This window comes from Sus scrofa, chromosome 1, assembly GCF_054392235.1.
Source record: "Sus scrofa isolate SSC_HxYL_T2T_F1_AM1 chromosome 1, Sscrofa_HxYL_maternal_Yorkshire_Landrace_v2.0, whole genome shotgun sequence".
Lineage (NCBI taxonomy): Eukaryota > Metazoa > Chordata > Mammalia > Artiodactyla > Suidae > Sus > Sus scrofa.
The window spans coordinates 113,473,215-113,494,329 of record NC_139383.1 but is presented as its reverse complement, the minus strand read 5'-3'; the positions used below and the strand labels follow the sequence as shown (position 1 = coordinate 113,494,329).

The 21,115-nt window shown below is 37.5% G+C and overlaps 1 protein-coding gene across 1 annotated transcript; it reads right to left on the bottom strand.

Annotated features, from left to right (window-relative positions):
- Nucleotides 1-335: 335 nt before the first annotated feature.
- Nucleotides 336-13,672, bottom strand: LOC106508962 (uncharacterized). The gene is made up of 3 exons (XM_013992880.3): nt 13,537-13,672; nt 3,742-3,822; nt 336-2,877 (listed from the first exon to the last, which is right to left on the bottom strand). The coding sequence occupies exons 1-3, from the start codon at nt 13,591-13,593 to the stop codon at nt 2,533-2,535; spliced, it is 483 nt and encodes a 160-aa protein (XP_013848334.1). The 5' UTR covers nt 13,594-13,672; the 3' UTR covers nt 336-2,532.
- Nucleotides 13,673-21,115: the final 7,443 nt, after the last annotated feature.

The window sequence follows — 21,115 nt, the reverse complement described above, 5'->3', positions numbered from 1 at the left end:
GCTTAGCAGTAACAAACCCGACTAGTATCCATGAAGATGCAGGTTCAGTCTCTGGCCTTTCTCTCTGGTGTTGCTGGCACAGGCCAGCAGCTACAACTCTGATTCAGTCCCTAGCCTGGAAACTTCCATATGCCGCAGGGATGGCCCTAAAAAGAAAAAAGAGAGAGAGAGAAAAGAAAGGAAAAGGAAAAGAAACAAAACTAAAACAAAAAACAAATTGAAGAAATAAATACAAATGATGCAGAAGTATCTGTGCTTAAAGCATTTCTTAAAGTCAAACTATACTTCAGAGCAAACCATCCACTCTGTGCTGGAAAAGATGACATTAGTTATTGTGAACAATTATTTTATTTTTTATTTATTTTGTGCAGCATTATTGAGATATAATTGATGAATAACATTGTGTGAGTTTAGGATGTACATGTTAATTTGATACACATATATTACAAAACAATTAGCATCATAGTTTAGTTAATACATATTTCATGTTATGTAACTATCATTTAAGATCTACTCTCTTAGCAACTTTCAGGTATATAATAGAGTACTATTAACTATAATCACCATGCTGAACATGAGATCCCCAGACCTTATTCATCTTATAAAGTTTATACTCTTTGACCAATATCTCTCCATTTTCCACACTCCCTCCTACTCCCCAGCACCTGGTAACAACTATTTTACTCTCTGTTTCTGATTTCAGCTTTCTATATTCCACATATAAGTGAGATCATATAATAATTGTCTCTGTCTGGCTTATTTCACTTACCATAACACCTTCCAGTTCCATCCATGTTGTTGCAAATGGCAGGATTTTTTTCTTTCTCTTGGCTGAACAATATTCCATTGTATGTATGTACCACATCTTCTTTATCATTCATCTGTTCACAGACACTGAGGTGGATTCCATATTTTAGTTATTGGGGATAATGCTCCAATGAACATGGAAATGCAGATATCTCCTTGTGACCCTATTTTCATTTTCTTTATAAATATACCCAGAAGTGGAATTGCTGGATCATACAGTAGTTATGGCTCAAACAATATGAGGAACCTCCATATTGTTTTTAATGGCAGCACTAAATTCCATCTCTAATAACATTAGGCAAGGGTTCCTTTTCCTCCATGTCCTCACCAATACCGACTACCTTTTGGCTTCTTGACAACAGCCATTCTAACAGTTGTGAGATGATACCTTCACAGGAGATCCAGGCTCCAGTGTCCACACACAGGTCTGAGTCTTTGACTTTCTCTGGAATAGTTTTACTCTTTCGTAGAATTTTGAATTTGAGGGTGAAATGGGCAAGTTGATTTAACCCTAAAGTCTTTTCCAGAATAAAATACATATGCTTCTAGTGAGTATTAAACCCACAGAAGTAACATTGAACAAAAATCTGGTGTTTCATAGCAAATTATGTATGAACAATGTGCCCTCAAAAGTACAGTCCAAAGTATAAAACAATTTAAAAGTTTATAAGTAGTAGTTTATAGTAGTTAAGATTAAGATTAAGATGGAGTTCCCATCGTGGCCCAGCAGAAACAAATCTGACTAGGAACCATGAGGTTGCAGGTTCGATCCCTGGCCTAGCTCAGTGGGTTAAGGATCTGGCGTTGCCATGAGCTGTGGGATAGTTCACAAATGTGGCTGGGACCTGGTGTTGCTGTGTTTGTGGTCTAGGCCATAGGCTAGCAACAGCTCTGATTAGACCCCTAGCCTGGGAACCTCCGTATGCCGCAGGTGAGGCCCTAAAAGGTCAAAAGACAAAAAAAAAAAAAAAAAAAAAAATTAAGAGATTAAGCAAAATATCAAGTATAGAAAATAATATTGATAACATTGGTGAAAAAGTACAGATATATAAAATACATCATTTGTTACATTTGAAGTGTTTCTAAGTGTGTTTTGATTTTAAATCTATGAAATCCCTTAGCCCTCACATTTTATGTTTTAATTATCTCGACTTAAACTTTCACCCTTGTTCAACTTGCAGCCCTTCTCTGAAATCTTCCTTGATTATACCTAACCTCACTGATCTGCCCTCTTTTCTGAACTCTCCAATAGGAAAAATGCTTCCGTAATAATCAATAGTTATGTAATAATTTATGTTCATTAACCTCTTTAGTTGAAAATATTCAAGTGCATGCAATTGGAAAATAATCAACAACCAGGTGGTAAATACTGGCTTGAGAACCAGCACACAGGAAGCAGACAGCCCTTTAAGCAGTCGAAATCCTCATTAGCGAAATTGAGATTGGTTGTGTAGGAGGGATGAAAAGAAAAAATCCTCTGGACTCCAGCCTGGAGAATCAACCAGGCTCAGCTGAATATTTTCTTTTCCAATTATTTAAACACTGGAGGGCCCAAGACTGAGTCATTATCATATGGGAATACAACGATGACTAAGCAAGGGGGCAAAGTCTCATGGTGCTAAATGCTTTGGAACCTCTTGGCAGGAGAAGAGAATACCTTGGACATGTCTCTTTCAGGGTAAGGGTGTTGCTTTGGCTTTAGGAGGGCTAAAAGCCCCCCAAATGTCATTCTTTATCTTCAATGATAACTTCATGTTCCCACGTTGTGGATTTAGTTGTCTCCATAGGAGGTGGAGGCTCTTTGGTAGAGGGGCTTTGACTGGCCACAGCAATAGAAGGTAAGGTACTCTGAGATCCAGATAAGGATGTTGAGAGAGAGGATGTGGAAGAACCAGGGATGCAGGTGACATGATTGGAATGGCTGTCTGCATGAATGATGACGGTGGTGCCATTGGTGGGCTTGCCAAAGTGGACAAAATAAAAGAGCAGAACCACAAGGGTCGTAGCAATTAGACAGGCCAGTAGACACACCAGAAATGTTTTCCAGAGTGACCACGGTTTTGCTGTCACCTTCAAAGGATTATAAAGAGTGAATATTTTAGCAAATTACATAGTGGTAACTTAGGTAAATAATTTCAATTAAACATGACTAACCTTTTTCATTACTCCAAATGCTGTAACTAAAATGCACAAATCTATCAACTCTCTCTCACACACATACATACGCCCACCTTGTCCACATGTCTACAAGGACAAAATGTCCCCCCTTGGTCAACCCTTTGCACTAAAGCAAAAGGCATCATCTCAAATGCAAATAGGTTGCATCAGGAATATATCACATTAAATTATTATCTTTTATCAGCTACTAAAAGTGCAGTATAAATTAAACTATCTAATCAGCCCTGGGTTGGGGGAAAAGGGCCAGAAAAAGGAAGGCAAGGCATATCAGAACATTTAGATTGGTTAACTTGAGTGATGGAAAATTACAGGTATTCTTTTGCTCACTGTCATCTCCCATTTTCACCTGACATATTGAGATCTTATAACTAGAAAATGATTTATAAAATACATTTGTAATCTCTTAAACATGAGTAAAAGGAAGTTCATTGAGCTTAGAAACACATCAAAATAGAAAAATAACCAGCTCTGTTATGGAGAGGGATCTTACAGTAATAGACTACAGCACTGAAAAATGGCTGGGGCCACAAGTCTCTGGCTGTTGCCCAAGACTGTGGAGTTGCAGTGCTGAGGGGGGTAAGCAAGGGAGAAGGGCAGAGCCACGGAAAGGTGGAGGGCCAGAGACAGGTTCACGGAGAGGAGAACCCTTCTGAGGAGCTGATGGAGCAGGGTCTGCTGGCCCCGTTTTTTACCGTCAATCCACAGTACTACTAAAGACTCCCCACTACACCCTGGACCCTGGGCCCCACCTCTTACCCACTGCGGCTGTAAGGTCACGATGGGCGATCTGCAACCACAGGGCATCCCTTCATTTGAACAGTATGGATTTCTGGGTAACTTTAGAAAAAGAACATTAAAACAAATTTTCAATCAATCCTGATTTTTAAGGATGAGGAAAATTTACTTTAGCCAGGAACATAAATGCATTATATGTAAAAAATTATGAGAGCCCAACAGGTATTAAATGAAGAGCTAACCAAGAGCTAGGGAAATCTGAAACTCTCATAATGGTTTTGTGATAGGAGTTATATAAATGCATTTTTCATATTAAAATGATCAAAGAAGAAAAATAAAAATCATCTCAATGCCCAAGACTCATTTAACAAATTTTAGCATTTGGAAATGATAAAAGTAGGCAAACAATACCAATGTCAAAGAACTAAAAGGAAGGGAATAATTCCCAAATGTGACAAGGAAGGTTTACCTCAAAGCAATGACCAACACCATATTTAACATCAGGGACATTCCTTTAATGTCAGGAAAAGTGAAGAATGTCTCCTATCATCAATATCAAGTAATGTTTTTCTAGAAGTTCTCATTATTGTGTATAAATAATGGAAATGTGATGATACAATTAACATTATTTGCAGGTGATAGGATTGCTTATAGACAGAATCCCAAATGATTAGTCATGTAATCTATCAAAAGCAATAACTCATCAATGTGGCTGATTGTAAAAATATGTTTTAAACATATAAAAGCGATTGTGTGTGTGTGTGTGTGTGTGTGTGTGTGTATTAACTGCTATTCACAGTAGTAATGAAGCATTTTTTTTTTATTTTCCCACTGTACAGCAAGGGGGTCAGGTTATCCTTACATGTATACATTGCAATTACAGTTTTTCCCCCACCCTTTCTTCTGTTGCAACATGAGTATCTAGACATAGTTCTCAATGCTATTCAGCAGGATCTCCTTGTAAATCTATTCTAAGTTGTGTCTGATAAGCCCAAGCTCCCGATCCCTCCCACTCCCTCCCCCTCCCATCAGGCAATCACAAGTCTCTTCTCCAAGTCCATGATTTTCTTTTCTGAGGAGATATTCATTTGTGCTGGATATTAGATTCCAGTTATAAGTGATATCATATGGTATTTGTCTTTGTCTTTCTGGCTCATGTCACTCAGGATGAGATTCTCTAGTTCCATCCATGTTACTGCAAATGGCATTATGTCATCCTTTTTTGTGGCTGAGTAGTATTCCATTGTGTATATATACCACCTCTTCAGAATCCAATCATCTGTCGATGGACATTTGGATTGTTTCCATGTCCTGGCTATTGTGAATCGTGCTGCAATGAACATGCGGGTGCACGTGTCTCTTTTAAGTAGAGCTTTGTCCAGATAGATGCCCAAGAGTGGGATTGCAGGGTCATATGGAAGTTCTATGTATAGATTTCTAAGGTATCTCCAAACTGTTCTCCATAGTGGCTGTACCAGTTTACATTCCCACCAGCAGTGCAGGAGGGTTCCCTTTTCTCCACAGCCCCTCCAGCACTTGTTATTTGTGGATTTATGAATGATGGCCATTCTGACTGGTGTGAGGTGGTATCTCATGGTAGTTTTGATTTGCATTTCTCTTATAATCAGCGATGTTGAGCATTTTTTCATGTGTTTGTTGGCCATCTGTATATCTTCTTTGGAGAACTGTCTATTCAGGTCTTTTGCCCATTTTTCCATTGATTGATTGGTTTTTTTTGCTGTTGAATTGTATAAGTTGCTTATATATTCTAGAGATTAAGTCCTTGTCAGTTGCATCATTTGAAACTATTTTCTCCCATTCTGTAAGTTGTCTTTTTGTTTTCTTTTGGGTTTCCTTTGCTGTGCAAAAGCTTTTCAGTTTGATGAGGTCCCATGGGTTTATTTTTGCTCTAATTTCTATTGCTTTGGGAGACTGACCTGAGAAAATATTCATGATGTTGATGTCAGAGAGTGTTTTGCCTATGTTTTCTTCTAGGAGTTTGATGGTGTCCTGTCGTCTATTTAAGTCTTTCAGCCATTTGGAGTTTATTTTTGTGCATGGTGTGAGGGTGTGTTCTAGTTTCATTGCTTTGCATGCAGCTGTCCAGGTTTCCCAGCAATGCTTGCTGAATAGACTTTCTTTTTCCCATTTTCTGTTCTTGCCTCCCTTGTCAAAGATTAATTGACCATAGGTGTCAGGGTTAATTTCCGGGTTCTCTATTCTGTTCCATCAGTCTGTCTGTCTGTTTTGATACCAGTACCACACAGTTTTGATGACTGTGGCTTTGTAGTATTTCTTGAAGTCTGGGAGAGTTATGCCTCCTGCTTGGTTTTTGTTTCTCAGGATTGCTTTGGCGATTCTGGGTCTTTTGTGGTTCCATATAAATGTTTGGATTGTTTGTTCTAGTTCTGTGAAAAATGTCCTGGGTAATTTGATAGGGATTGCATTGAATCTGTAGATTGCTTTGGGTAGGATGGCCATTTTCACAATATTGATTTTTCCAATCCAGGAACATGGAATATCTTTCCATTTCTTTCCATCTTCTTTGATTTCTTTGATTAAGGTTTTATAGTTCTCAGCATATAGGTCCTTTACCTCTTTGGTCAGGTGTATTCCGAGGTATTTGATTTTGTGAGGTGCCATTTTAAAAGGTATCGTATTTTTGTATTCCTTTTCTAGTATTTCATTGCTGGTATACAGAAATGCAACTGACTTCTGAATGTTAATCTTATATCCTGCCACTTTGCTGAATTTATTAATCAGTTCAAGGAGTTTTGGGGTTGAGTCCTTAGGGTTTTCTAGGTATAGAATCATGTCATCTGCATACAGTGACAGTTTGATCTCTTCTCTTCCTATATGGATGCCTTTGATTTCTTTGGTTTGTCTAATTGCTGTGGCTAGGACTTCCAAAACGATGTTGAAGAGCAGTGGTGAGAGTGGGCATCCCTGTCTTGTTCCAGATTTGAGTGAGAAGGCTTTCAGTTTTTCCCCATTGAGGATTATATTTGCTGTGGGTTTATCATAAATGGCTTTGATTATATTCAGGAATGTTCCCTCTATACCCACTTTGGCGAGGGTCTTGATCATGAATGGATGTTGAACTTTGTCAAATGCTTTTTCTGCGTCTATTGAGATGATCATATGATTTTTGGCTTTTCTTTTGTTAATGTGGTGTATGATGCTGATTGATTTGCGTATGTTGAACCATCCTTGTGAACCTGGGATGAACCCAACCTGGTCATGGTGTATAATTTTTTTGATATGTTGTTGGATTCGGTTGGCTAAAATTTTGTTGAGAATTTTTGCATCTATATTCATCAATGATATTGGGTGATAGTTTTCTTTTTTGGTGGTATCTCTGTCTGGTTTTGGAATGAGGGTGATGGTGGCATCATAGAATGTCTTTGGGAGTATTCCTTCTTTTTCAACCTTTTGAAAGAGTTTGAGGAGGATGGGCACCAATTCCTCTTTATATGTTTGATAAAATTCACCTGTGAAGCCATCTGGTCTTGGACTTTTATTTGTAGGGAGTGATTTTATGATCTCTTCAATTTCATTTCTAGTGATGGGTCTGTTCAGTTGGTCTGTTTCTACTTGATTCAGTTTTGGCAGGCTGTACGAGTCTAGAAAATTGTCCATTTCTTCCAGATTGTCAAACTTGTTGCCGTACAGTTGTTCATAGTATTCTCTCATGGTTTTTTGTATTTCTGCTGTGTCCGTTGTGATTTCTCCTTTTTCATTTATACTTTTGGTTATTTGGGTTCTTTCTCTCCTCTTTTTAGTGAGTCTGGCCAGGGGTTTGTCAATTTTGTTCACCTTTTCAAAGAACCAGCTCTTGGTTTTATTAATTTTCTCTATTGTTTTTTGAGTCTCTATTTTATTAATTTCTTCTTTGATCTTTATAATTTCCTTCCTTCTGCTGACTTTAGGACTTTTTTGTTCTTCTTTTTCCAATTCGTTTAGGTGGAGGGTTAAGTTGTCAATTTGGGATCTTTCTTCTTTTTTGAGAAAGGCCTGGATTGCTATAAATTTCCCTCTGAGCACTGCTTTCGCAGCATCCCATAGATTTTGAGAGGTTGTGTCTTCATTATCATTTGTTTCAAGGTAGTTTTTAATTTCCTTCTTGATTTCCTCATTGACCCATTGGTTTTTTAGTAGCATGTTGTTTAGTCTCCATGGAGTAGGTTTTTTCTCTTTGCTTTTCCCATGGTTGATTTCTAATTTCATGGCATTGTGGTCAGAGAAGATACTTGAGATAATTTCTATGCTCCTAAATTTATTGAGATTCGCTTTGTGTCCCAATATGTGGTCGCTTCTTGAGAATGTTCCATGAGCATTTGAGAAGAATGTGTATTCTGCTTTTTTTGGATGTAGTGTCCTGAAGATATCAATTAAGTCTAACTTTTCTATTGTTTCCTTTAGGATCTCTGTTGCTTTATTGGTTTTCTGTCTAGAGGATCTGTCCATTGATGTGAGGGGGGTATTTAGGTCTCCTACTGTGATTGTATTCTCATCAATATCTCCCTTTATGTCTGTTGATATTTGTTGTATGTATCTGGGTGCTCCTATATTTGGGGCATATATGTTGATGATAGTAACATCCTCTCCTTGGATGGATCCCTTAATCATTAGATAGTGTCCTTCTTTGTCTTTCTTTATGCCTTTTGTTTTAAAGTCTATTTTGTCTGGTATGAGCGTTGCGACTCCTGCTTTTCTGTCTTGTCTATTGGCGTGAAATATTTTTCCCCACCCTTTCACTTTCAATCTATATGTATCTTTTGTCCTAAGGTGAGTTTCTTGTAGGCAGCATATTGAAGGTTTTTGCCTTTTTATCCACTCAGCCACCCTGTGTCTTTTGATTGGGGCATTCAGTCCATTGACATTTAAGGTGATAATTGATAGATGATTATTTATTGCCATTTGAACCTCGTGTTCCAGTTGATTCTATGGTTCTCCATTCTTCCTTTCTTTTTTTTTTTTTTTTTTTTTTTTTGGTTGGATGGTCTCCTGTTATTATCTGCTTGAGTGCTTGAGTGTTTTTATTTTTTTCATTTTTTGCAAATGCAATATTTGGTTTTGGCTTGTGGTTGCCCTGTTTTTTAAGTATGCTAACCCCTTCCCATAATTGTGTGTTTTAGCCTGATGGTCCTGTAAGTTCAAACACTTCATTACTATATTCAAATTAAGAAGAGAGACATACATACAATCTAAAAGGGTTATTTACCTTCTAACATCCCTTGCCCACATTTTATGGTTTTGATGACTCTTTTTTATTTTTTTCTTTTTAATTTTATTTTGTTTGAAGTATGTTCATGATTAAATCTGTATGCTGGCTTATTTGAGTGACTGCTCTTTGATTGCGGTTTCCTCAGTCCTAGTTCTTCCTCTTCTTCTTCTTCTTTTTTTTTTCCTTTTCTTTTTTCTTCCCTTTCCTTCCTTTCTTTTTGGTTTAGAGAAGCCCTTTCAATATTTCCTTTAACCTGGGTTTTGTGTTGCTGTATTCTTTAAGTTTTTGTTTGTTGGGAAAAATTTTTATTTCCCCTTCTATTTGAAATGATATTCTTGCTGGATAGAGTATTCTAGGTTGCATATTTTTTCCTTTGAGCACTTTAAATATCTCTTGCCATTCCCTCCTGGCCTGTAGTGTTTCTGTAGAGAAATCAGCTGATATTCTTATGGGGGTTCCCTTGTAGGTAGCATTCTGGTTTTCTCTTGCTGCCTTTAGGATCCTCTCTTTGTCACTAACTTTTGCCATTTTTATTATGATGTGTCTTGGTGTGGGTCTGTTTGGGTTCAGTTTGTTTGGGGCCCTCTGTGCTTCTTGTATCTTGAATCCAGTATCCTTTAGATTTGGGAAGTTTCCAGCGATAATTTCTTCAAATATATTTTCAATTCCCTTATCTTTTTCTACTCCTTCTGGAATTCCTATTATGCGTAGATTGGCCCGCTTTATATTATCCCATAGGTCTCTTATATTGCTTTCCAGTTTTTTGATTCGGTTTTCTGTCTGTTGACCAGATTGAGTGATTTCCATTATTCTATCTTCCATATCACTGATTCGTTCTTCTGCATTATTCATTCTGCTTTTTACTGCCCCTAGTTCAGTTTGCATCTCTGCCAATGAATGTTCTAGTTTTTCTTGGCTCCTCCTTATATTTTCTAGTTCCTTTCTGAGGGTATCTGCATTACTGTTCATATCTTCTCTTAATTCCTTCAGTATTTTCAGTATTTCTCTTTTGAACTCCAGGTCTGTCAGACTGCAGAGATCTGTTTCATTGTTGACTGTTTTAGGTGAGTTCTCCTGTTGGTTTGACTGGGGGTGGTTTCTCAGCTTCTTCATCTTGCTTGTTGTTTTCTTTCTCCTGAGGGAGTTGTACTCTCCGTGATCGGGCAGTGTTTGCCTTGTCACTGCCGTGGAATATTTCCTGAGGGCTGGCGTTGTTGGTCAATCTTTTTTGAGGCAGTGTGGCTTTTCTGGAGTGTTGATGGGGCTAACAGGGTCTCTTTGAAGCAAAGGAGGACTTCCTGAGGGCAGACAGGACTGGGAGGTCCACCCCACGATGGTAGCAGATTTCACTTGGTCATGCAGAGCTTGCTCTGGTGTTTTTAGGCTGTGGGGTTCTTGCAGGGGGTTGGCGGTGTTGGGCAGCTGCTCTTTAGGGGTGCATCACCCCCTGGGGGCTGGAGCAGCTATCTGGGGCACTGAGAACCTGAGAGGCTCTTCCCTAGGGCCGCCCAACTCAGAAGGACAGCCTGAGAATGTAGGTGGATCTTTTCACAGTCTGGCCGAGCTTGTTGCAGCTTTTCTGGGCTGCAGGGGCTCTTCCAGGGGGCTGGTGGTGCTGAGCAGTTATTTCACGGGAGTGGGGCACCCCCTGGGAGCTTGGGCGGGTAGCAGGGACCTTGGAGACCCAAGAGGCTCCTCCCCAGGGCAGCCCGACTCAGAAAAACCATCTGAGATCTTTTCCCGACTCGGCAAGGCTTGTTCTAGCTTTTCTGGGCTGCAGGGGGTCCTACCTGGAGCTGGCAGTCCTATGCAGCTGGTCCACTAGGTCTCAGCACCCCCTGGGGGCTTGGGCGGGTAGCAGGGCCCTTGGACACCCAACAGGCTCCTCCCCGGGGCAGCCCGTCTCAGAAAAACCATCGGAGAATTAGGCCGATCTATTCACGGCCTGGCTAGGCTTGTTCTAGCTTTTCTGGGCTGCAGGCCTTTTCTAGGGGGCTGGTGGTGTTTGGTGCTGCTCTGCGGAAGTGTGGCCCCTCCAAAGGGCAAACAGGCCTGTGCAGGGACAGCCCCTGCAGTGGTAGGCTTCAGGCAATTTTTGAGGCCAGCCCTCCTGGATGGCAGGCAGCCCCAGGTTCGGTGAGAGCGTAGGGGGTGGCGGGGGTCGGGGGAGGGAATGCACTGGGAAGCACAGCTTTCTGCTAGCTAGCAGGCCTGTAAGCTTGCTGTGGCGTGGGGGGTACGCACCCCTTCTTCTCTCCCCTCCCCAGCATGGGCGCAGACCAGGCTCTTCTCCCAGGTTCCCTCTGATGCGGCTTTCCACTTCCCCGCCCCTAGAGTATTGTTCCCTTCCTCTGTGACAGCTTGGTTTTCTAGTCTCCCAGGCAGTCTCTGCCCCGTCAAATGGTTTAGAGACCTCCCAAGCAGTTTCCGCTCTGCTCCGCCCCCCTAGCCCGGGGACTAACCTCCGGGGCCGAGGTCTCGGTGCCCAACCCCCCCCAGGCGTCCCCCGGCCCTTTCTCAGGGATTAACCTTCGGAGGCGAGGTCTCAGTGCTCAGCCCCCACCCATGTGTCCCCCGGCCCCCTCTCGGGGACTAACCTTCAGAGGCAAGGTCTCGGTGCCCAGCCCCCACCCAGGCGTCCCCCGGCCCTTTCCCGGGGACTAACCTCTGGAGCCGAGGATTCGGTGCCCAGCCCCCACCCAGGCGTCTCAATTTTTGGTGACTGTGCCCGTAGTTCAGATGGTCCGTTGGGTTCTTGATCGGTTTTTCCGTACTCCGACTTACTGCTACACTCTTCTCTGCATCTGGGGATTCCTCCAGTTCGTTTGATCTTTCGCCCGGTAGGTGACTTTCCAGGGTGCGGGATCCCTTTCTCCTCCGCAGTTCCCTTTTGGGAGCCCCCGTCCCGCTCGGATTCACCTTATCTCACTCTCCTCTTTTCTCCCGTTCTGCCCAATAATGTCACGAATTTCTTGCCGTTATTGGAGTTTAGGTTCCTCTGCCAGCGATTGGTTGCTGTTCTGTGCAAGTCATTTATTCTGTAGATGTGCTTTTTTTGTTGTGTTTGTGGGAGAGGGCAAGCGTGTCCCCCTACTCCTCCGCCATCTTGTCCTCCTCCCGTAATGAAGCATTTTAAATGGCTCAGGATGTAAAATGCCATACGACTTATGTAAAGAAAACCTCAAAACCTTACTGAGGAACACAAACACAACTTGAACAAATGTCCTTTTATGAAAGATTTCTGTTGAATAAGTGCTCAAATCTCTAAATTTTGGATTAAAATCTTCATGGAATTTTTGGAGCAGAAACATAGGTAAATTGACAAAACTTCATGTGGCAAAATAAAGCAATCAAAAAAATGAAATTAAATTGGTTAGGAGGACAAGAGGAAAAATATTAGCAGCGGTTTTCTCTGAGAGGGGTAATGGGTGATTTTTTTAAAAAATTTATTTTCTGTATTTTCCAAATGTTCTAAAATAGCATATAAACTCATAGCAATTATTTAAAAACCTTCAACCCCTTGTTTTGGGGGACTCTAGGAGATTATAGGTTGCCTGTCAGGTTACTAAAAAAAAGGGAAATTCAAATCTTTCCTTTTCACAATCTCAGAAGTTGGTTTTACTGTGGGGTTTTTTTTGGCATAATTAACAAATTATTTGACTTAATGGAATATTGCATAAATGTTTTTAACATAGGAGGAAATACCATAACTCATATTTGATACATTAAGAAAAGGAGAAGGAAATAAAATGATGTATATATGGCATTAAAGCAATGGCATTTTGCAGCTTTCTTGAAATATGAGGCATCCTATAAATTAAGTTTGTGGTTGTCTAGATATTGAATTCCCACTGAACACAAATACAACCTTTAAGTCCTTATATCAAATCCTATCTTTGGGTTTATTTTGTCTGACTTTTCTCTTGGTTCTACACACTCAAGTTAATTACAAAAATTCATTTTTATTTATTAGAAACATAGTAGTCAAAATTTTTGAGGCATAGTTTTCTTATGAGGAAAAGGTTGTATGTGAGCAACCTGAGTTCAATGTCTAACTCTGCCGCTAGTCAATTGCTAAATGAAAGGATTTGTTTGAATGGTGAATAGGACCTTTGACATGTTCTAAGAAATATGATTTTTACATTACTAGAGTAACATATTTTAAGCATAAGTTCCCCCACAATGAAACATTTCCATAAATTCCTACTTTGGAAACAGGTAGGCCAATGAGGGTAAATATTTTCATTGGATCAAAATGTATATAAATATAAATAATATTGTTAATATTTGCTATAAACATAACATCTCAAATCAGCTACTAAAACCATGTCTACTGATATCTTATTATGGATTTCTAATATAAATACAAAAATTTAGGCAGGAGGTCTAATGCACCATTCCCAAATTATGGGCAGGCACCACTGAGCATACTAAATAACTCCCTCAATTCTTGTGATTCCTGCATTCATCCTCTAATAGCAAACATCAGAAAAAAGACGCAACTTAATTTCTTGGGAGGGTTAAACATTCAATGTGGAAAGCAAGAACGTTCAACATGAAAGCAATTTAAATGTATGTACAACACTCACCAACTCAGCCGTATTCTGTTCAATATGCATAGCATCCTGTCTTTGTTTGCCATCCATTCCAAAAGGAGCTCAAATGACGTCTGTATTCCCTTTGTAAATTTCAGTTAGGAAATACTGAATTTATGTTAAATTAATAGTTAAGTATTTACACCATCTGGATTGTGCAAACTAATATTTGTCTGTTTTCTGGGAAAATTTCCAAATGCAACCCCAGAGTACACAATTTATGTCAGCTGGGAAAATGTAGATAGAAAAGTTTGCTCCCTTCCCAAAACGACCTGTAGAAAATTATCTCAACTTGAAGAAAGCCCTAGGATTCTGAGCCGATGCATGCCTTGCCCTCATTTCACAGAACTTATTTAAACTCATAAAAACCTGATTTCTCACAGGTTAGGAATTAGTTTTTGCTTCTAAAAAAGCCCGCAATGCCACTCCTTGATTTGGGAGATTGCAGAATTCTGTGGCTAAACAAACAGAGGGATTATAGTGATGACTCATTTCTAAACTGCCCCAAAATAAGACAATATTGACATTACTGGATCATGCTCAATGTAGGTGAATGGTGAGTAAGAGTTCCATATTGAAGACAGTGGCACTATTGAGATGGACAAGGGGATAAAACCATTAAAATAACTTTAGCTAGATTTAAAGATAATAGGAAATAAGTATACTTTAGTAGCCCTTAAGTACGTAAATTAAGGATTAGAGATGGTAAATCTTGCCTGCTTCTTAGCACATTATCTTGCTTTAGGCTATAAAATGATTTTGTCACTGTTTCTGATGAATCCTAATCTTTTTAGATCATTGGGAACTAGAAAAGAAAGACTGTCTTAGTTCTTTTTCGCTTCTCACAAGGAAAAGTGTATATGATACATCCTGCAAAAGTGAGGTGGTGTTTCACAACAATCTGAGTGCTGATGCACTCTGACCCTTTGTCAAAGTGGCATGCAGTATAGAATGGAGGAAAAAATGACTTTAAAGAGCTTTTTAAGTCATGCATTTACTATAGGCAAACTTTGGGTGGGGAGGCAGTAGTTAGTGACACAGATTTCCAAAATATTAATAGAGTTAGTTACACATACACTGTTCAAGAGCAGACGTGTCTTCTTGTTTGTAATAGCTGTATTCACACACAAAAAATGTTATGTAATGTATGAATTTCAAATCTCTAAATTTCTTATTAAGTAAACTATAAATGACATGCTTTAAATCACTGTTAGTTGCCTTTTTTTCTTTTCTCTCTCTCTCTTTTTTTTTTCTTTCTTTTTCCTTTTTTGCCTTATGGCCAAAACAAATCGTGTTTCATTAGTCATGTTGATCTGACTGTATCTGAGCCCACAATTATGTAATTGTTGAGGAACTCGGATCTTCAAATTATAATTCTAAACTTCTCAGTGGTGGTGTATAGCTTAGAACAGCAAAGAATAAGACAAAGTACTTGGGAAAGTCAGCATCAAGAACCTGGCTTCCTACCTTTTTTTAAAAAAAAAAAGAAAAAGTGTAGGGTACTACAATAAATTGCGGTGACAGATGACCTCTCTTAAGCAAAAGTCAGAAAACAGTTTAAATGGTCTTCAACCTACTGAAAACAATTACTGGCAAGCTAGAATTCTATGCTCAGCAAAAATATCTATCAAGTAAAGAGTTAAAATAAGATCTTTTTGGGGGGCAGGGGCCACACTCATGGCATATGGAGGTTCCCAGGCTAGGGGTGGAATTGGAGGTAGCTGCCAGCCTATGCCAGAGCAACACCAGATCCGAGCAGCATCTGCGACCTACACCACAGCTCAGGGCAATGCTGGATCTTTAACCCACTGAGTGAGGCCAGGGATTGAGCCTGCATCCTCATGGATACTAGTCAGATTCATTTCCACTGAGCCTAAAATAAGATCATCTTTGTTAAAATTAAAAAGAAAAAGTTTTTTGAGTACGTTTATCACCAACAGGCACTCCGTGAAATAAATGCAAAAGGGTAGAAATGCAGAAGGAAAGGAATCTCAGACGAAAGGGTCGAAATGTAAAAAGAAAAGAAGGAAAGGTGACAAGAAAAGAATGTCCCCCATGATCCTGCTACCCAGTATTGTAGTGAAGGTCCCAACCTGGGCAGTAAAATAAGAAATCAATGATGTAAGGATGAAAGCTGTTCTTTGCATATAAAATGATTGTAAACATAGAAATCCAAAGAACCCACAAGCAACCTATTAGAATAAGTAAGAATTTAGCAAGATTAGTGAATACAAATGAGTATAAAAATTATTTGAGAGCATTTTGTATTTGTATAAGCAATTATTTCATATTTCTGTGTATCGGAAACAAATATTCAGAAAATTAAACAAAGATACTGAATGAAAATTTTCAAATACCTAGAAATAAACTTACTAATAGATGTGTGATAATTTTAATGGAAAACTTATGAAATATTATTGATTAAATCATTAATGAAGTTCTAAATAAACATGATGCTGGCAGCTGTATAAATTGGTAAGATGACTTGGAAAACATCTGACATTATTTAGTAAACTTGAAGATATTTATGTCTATGATTAAGCAATTCCACTCCTAGTATGTTCCTGAGGGAAATACACACACACACACACACACACAAATGTTCATAGCAATATTATTTGTCATTTTAGAAAAGAATGACCCAAACACACAACAGCAGGATAAATGGGTAAATTGTGTTTTATGTATACAATGAAATACTTTCATCAAAGAAAATGCATGAACTATTCTTAAACATGTCAAATGCATGAATCTTACAAATATAATGTAGTGGGAAAATAACAGAACATTAAAACTAAATTAGTTTGTTTAGAGATATATAGGTAGGTGAAACAGCTATTTTTAAAAAGCAAAGAAATAATTCATGTAAAGCTCATGATAGTGGTTACCTCGAAGGGGAAGGAGAAAAGCAAAATTGGGGCTGAATACAACATGAAGGGACTCTGGGTGTTCTGGAAGTGTTCTGCTTTTGACCTGATTATTATAACCTGGATGTTTATTTAATAAACATCAACTACACATGAAAATTCCTCAAGTATGATAAAAGCTAAAAATAAGGACTTACCAAACTATATTGGTGAGCTCTAATAAAATTCATATTACACAAATCATTTTGAATTTTTTTCAACATCCTCTCTTTCCTCTGTGTTCATAGAATCTATTTGAAAAATAATTTTGAAGGCTCATTTGCCTTTTCTCAAGGCTCGATGCACTTCCACCTCTGGTTGCAAAGCTTAATGGTGCATTAAGAAGTAAAACATACTGCAACACTAGGTCAACTGTACTTTAATAAAACTTTTAAAAATGAAAAATAAATAAATAAAAAGCATTGAAGAGGTAAAACACAAAATAAAGTAGTTACTATTGTTGTGGCCTGACCAAATACAATTACTTTAAGGTAATTAGGTATGATGTTTGCATGATCATTGCCTATTCTTTAAACACCAGCCTAATGGCTTCTCACTTCATGAAACTTACTGAGACCAAAGAACTTTGGTGCCTCTCAGTAGGAAACAAGGTTGACACTGGAGGGCCACATTCTTTGTAGCAACTCATGTGCATCCTATGCTGATTCTGCAAGCATGTTTATTCTTGTCAATCCTTGAACTTACTCCTGAACCTTAAAATTTATGAACTGATCCAAGCTCTCATGCTTTAAGCCATTTTGCTCCACCGTTTGAGTTTGATCTTCACCTTGACCACCAAAAATTGAAATATTGTTCCTGAGGGAAGGTGGCAAAATCCTAGGGCTGTTCCCTTTCCCCAGCTATGAAAAATGCTGGTTCATCAGCCAGGATCATGAAGCATTACAGCATAACAGCCAACCTACATCTGGATTTCTGGTGACATTTCTTGGGCTTCCTTTGCTTTACCCACAAGGAAAAATAAAAGGGGGGGGAGAGAGAATTATTCAGAATCCTTAGAAAAAGCGTAGATATTATGTTTCTGGGTTCTGTTGTAAGTTTATTCATATGCCATAATTATGAAGCCACTTGTGAATCCCAGAAATGTCAACTGTTCAAAGCAGTTGATAATAGTTCAAAGAAATGAAACATGTAGCCCAGAGAACATGGATATAGAGACTATTAGTGCTTCTTCTTGGCTCTAAATATCATCTAGAAATCAAAAGAAAAGAAGATTAATATGTGACTCTCCCATTGCTGTGTCAACTTGTTTATGGACTCCTACATGGAAAATGTAGGATTCTGAGGTTATCCAGAAGCCCAGTAGAGTAATATAAAAACTGAAAAACCAACATAATAGAAGAATTTTACTATATAAATATATAGTAAAATATATATTCAGTTGACTCTTGAACAAGGGGGGTTAGAGTCACCAACACCCTGCAGGCAAAAACCTACATATAACTTTACAACCAGCTCTCCTAATCCATGGATCCGCATCTGTGGATTCAAGCAACTGTGAATGGTGTGGTGCCATAGTAAGTATTTACTGAAGAAAATCTCATAAAATGGACCCATGCAGTTCAAACCGGCATTGTTCAGCTGTCTATACTATGTATATGTATTTAAGTATACATATATATCAAAATATTAGCAATTATATAAGCAAATATAAATATTAACCATATATTTATATATCTATATATACTATGTAAGTATGTAAGTACACATGCATACTAAAATATTAACAATTCTGGAATTGAGTGGAATACTCATACTTACTAATATTATAAATATGTATATATATGTGTGTGTGTGTATACATATATATATATACACATATATTTAATTCAATGCTTCTTTGTGGAAATATTTTTTTCCTATACCAATAAAAACAAAGACTTCTTTGTCAAGGACTATGACAGCTACATAAACCACTTTAATCTTCAAAAATCCTCTATGAAAAAGTATTGTATTCATATTAGAGATGAGGAAACTAAGGATCAAAGAGTTTAAGAAATGTTCTTTAGGTTGCAAAACCAATAGTTGCTGCAGAGCAGAAATTAAATCCCTAATCCAAGTCAAAACTCATATAGAATCAGAAAATTGATTCTTCAGACACAAATCTAATAGACACTCAGTAGCCAGATACTCTGATATAAATTAGACATCAGGTACCATATGTGACTGGATTCACTTGTGATCTTTTGGATTTCTCTTGTACCTCAGTTTTAAAACAATATTCTATGACCACTATTTGAAAATTAAAAATAAAAGAGGCCTCCAAACACAATGCTTCATTATTACACTTTAATTCCCATTAACTTTAGTTTCTATTATTCACTGTCCCCAATTTGTTGTCTCTGTTTCTCTTATTATTATTTTTCATTAGGTTATGAAATATCTGACTTCATACACCTTTTTACAATTAGAAAGTAATATAAGCCTATTTTGAAGATATTTCAGAAAACTTAAAATAATCACCTACCCACTGTTGAAACTATTTTAGTCTCCCCCTCTTCCCTGCCCCCTGGACTTTTTTAAATGCACATCTAAGGATATTTATTTTTTGTTCCTTTTTAACATGTCTCATTGGTTATATAATAGTCTGTTACATAAAAAGCAAGATAGTTTACTTAACTCTGCTCCCATCCTTATGTGCTTTGATTGTTTCTATTTTGCAGGCATAACATTCAATATAATAGTCATTTTTTAACATCTCTTTTTACAGATCTGGGATTACTTTCTTAGTGGAATTAAGTAGATCATAAACTCTTGATAAAAAAGTTGCCAAATTGATGATAAAAATTGTGCCAAATTACACTGTCACTAGCAAAGTAACAAGATCACCCTACTCACTGTGTTCTCCTTGCTTTGAACTTTTTTCACCATTTCCTCAATCTTTGTTATAAAATCAGGAAAAAATATGTGTGCATGTGTATGTATTCACTACCTTTGTTTTGTAATAATCATTTATGTATTATTCAATAGTCATATTTAAAAAATAACATACATGCATTTATTCATATTAAAATTATGTTTTCTTCATATTTATATGTTTGGAAGTTTAAATATTATAGTTTTTTCTTTCTAGTGAACATTTTAAGTACCAAGATACCAATGACTTTTTTACCCTCTATGTTGTAAATATATTTCCGGGAGTTTTTTCCCTGTTTTTTAAAATGATTTTATGACTTTCAGAAGTTTTTAAAACTTAGAAGATTAAACTAATTATCTCTGATTTTTACATTTTCATTTTTAACAATTAACTCTTGAGTACACTTAAAATCAATTCCTGTTTTTCCCCAATTATTAACTAATTTTCCAAGAACAGTTTTTGCATAAATTTTCACTTTTTTTCCTACCCATGTTGATATATGCACTTTTCCATTGTAGATGACTTTAGTCAAGTTTTATAAACAATTTAACCTAATTACAAACAAATGTAGTTATCTAATAAAGAGGTGAGGACAATTAAAGATTGTTTGTGGGCACATCACCCTGACCAAAATCAGAGAAATATACCACAAAAAAAGAAAATTACAGGCAAGTATCACTGATGAACATAGATGCAAAAATCCTCAACAAAGCACTATCAAACTGAATCCAGCAGTACATTAAAGGATCATACACCATGATCAGATGGGATTTAACCCAGGTTTGCAAAGATTTTTCAATATCCACAAATCAATAAGTGATAGACCACATTAACAAACTGAAGAATAAAAACCATATGATACTCTCAATAGATGCAGAAAAAACTTTCAACAAAATTCAACACACAATTCTGATAAAAACCCTCAAGAAAGTGGGCATAGAGGGAAGCTACAACAACATGATAAAGTCTGTATATGACAAACACATAGCTAACATTATTCCCAACAGTGAGAAGCTGAAAGAAATCCTGCTAAGATCAGGAACCAGACAAGGATGTCCACTCTAACTGCTTTTATTAAATATAGCTTTGGAAGTCCTAGCCACAGCAATCAGAGAAGAAAAAGAAATAAAAGGAATCAAAATTGGAAAGGAAGAAGTAAAAAATTACTCCTTGAAGATTACATGCTACTATACATAGAAAATCCTAAGGATGCTACCAGAAAACTGTAAGAGCTCATCAAGGATTTTAGTAAAGTTGAAGGACACAAAATTAATACACAGAAATCAATTGCATTTCTATATACAAATAATGAAAGTTCAGAAAGAGAAATTAGGGAAACAATCCCATCACATCAAAAAGAATAAAATACTAGTAATAAACCCAACTAAAATGACAAAAGACCTGTACTCTGAAAACTATAAGACACTGATGAAAGAAATAAAAGATGACACAACAGATGGAAAGGTACACCATCCTCTTTGATTGGAAGAATTAGTATTGTCAAAATGACTATACTACCCAAGGCAATCTGCAGATTCAATGAAATCCTTATTAAATTACCAAGGACATTTTTTCACAGAACTACATCAAAAAATTTTTAAATTTGTATGAAAACAAAAAATACCCCAAATACTTAAAGGAATCCTGAGAAAGAAAAACTGAGATGGAAGAAGTAGGCTCCCTGACTTCAGAATATACTAACAAAGCTACAGTCATGAAAACAGTATGGTACTTGCACAAAAGCAGAAATATAGATCAATGAAACAAGATAAAAAGGCCGGAAATAAACCCT

Excerpts from the sequence above, each read along its gene's own strand:
- LOC106508962 (XM_013992880.3), bottom strand. The coding sequence starts at position 13,593 with ATGGATGGCAAACAAAGACAGGATGCTATGCATATTGAACAGAATACG. Across the intron at positions 3,823-13,536 it reads AACAGAATACGGCTGAGTTG|TTACCCAGAAATCCATACTG; the intron begins GTGAGTGTTGTA and ends CTTTTTCTAAAG. Across the intron at positions 2,878-3,741 it reads TGACCTTACAGCCGCAGTGG|GTGACAGCAAAACCGTGGTC; the intron begins GTAAGAGGTGGG and ends AATCCTTTGAAG.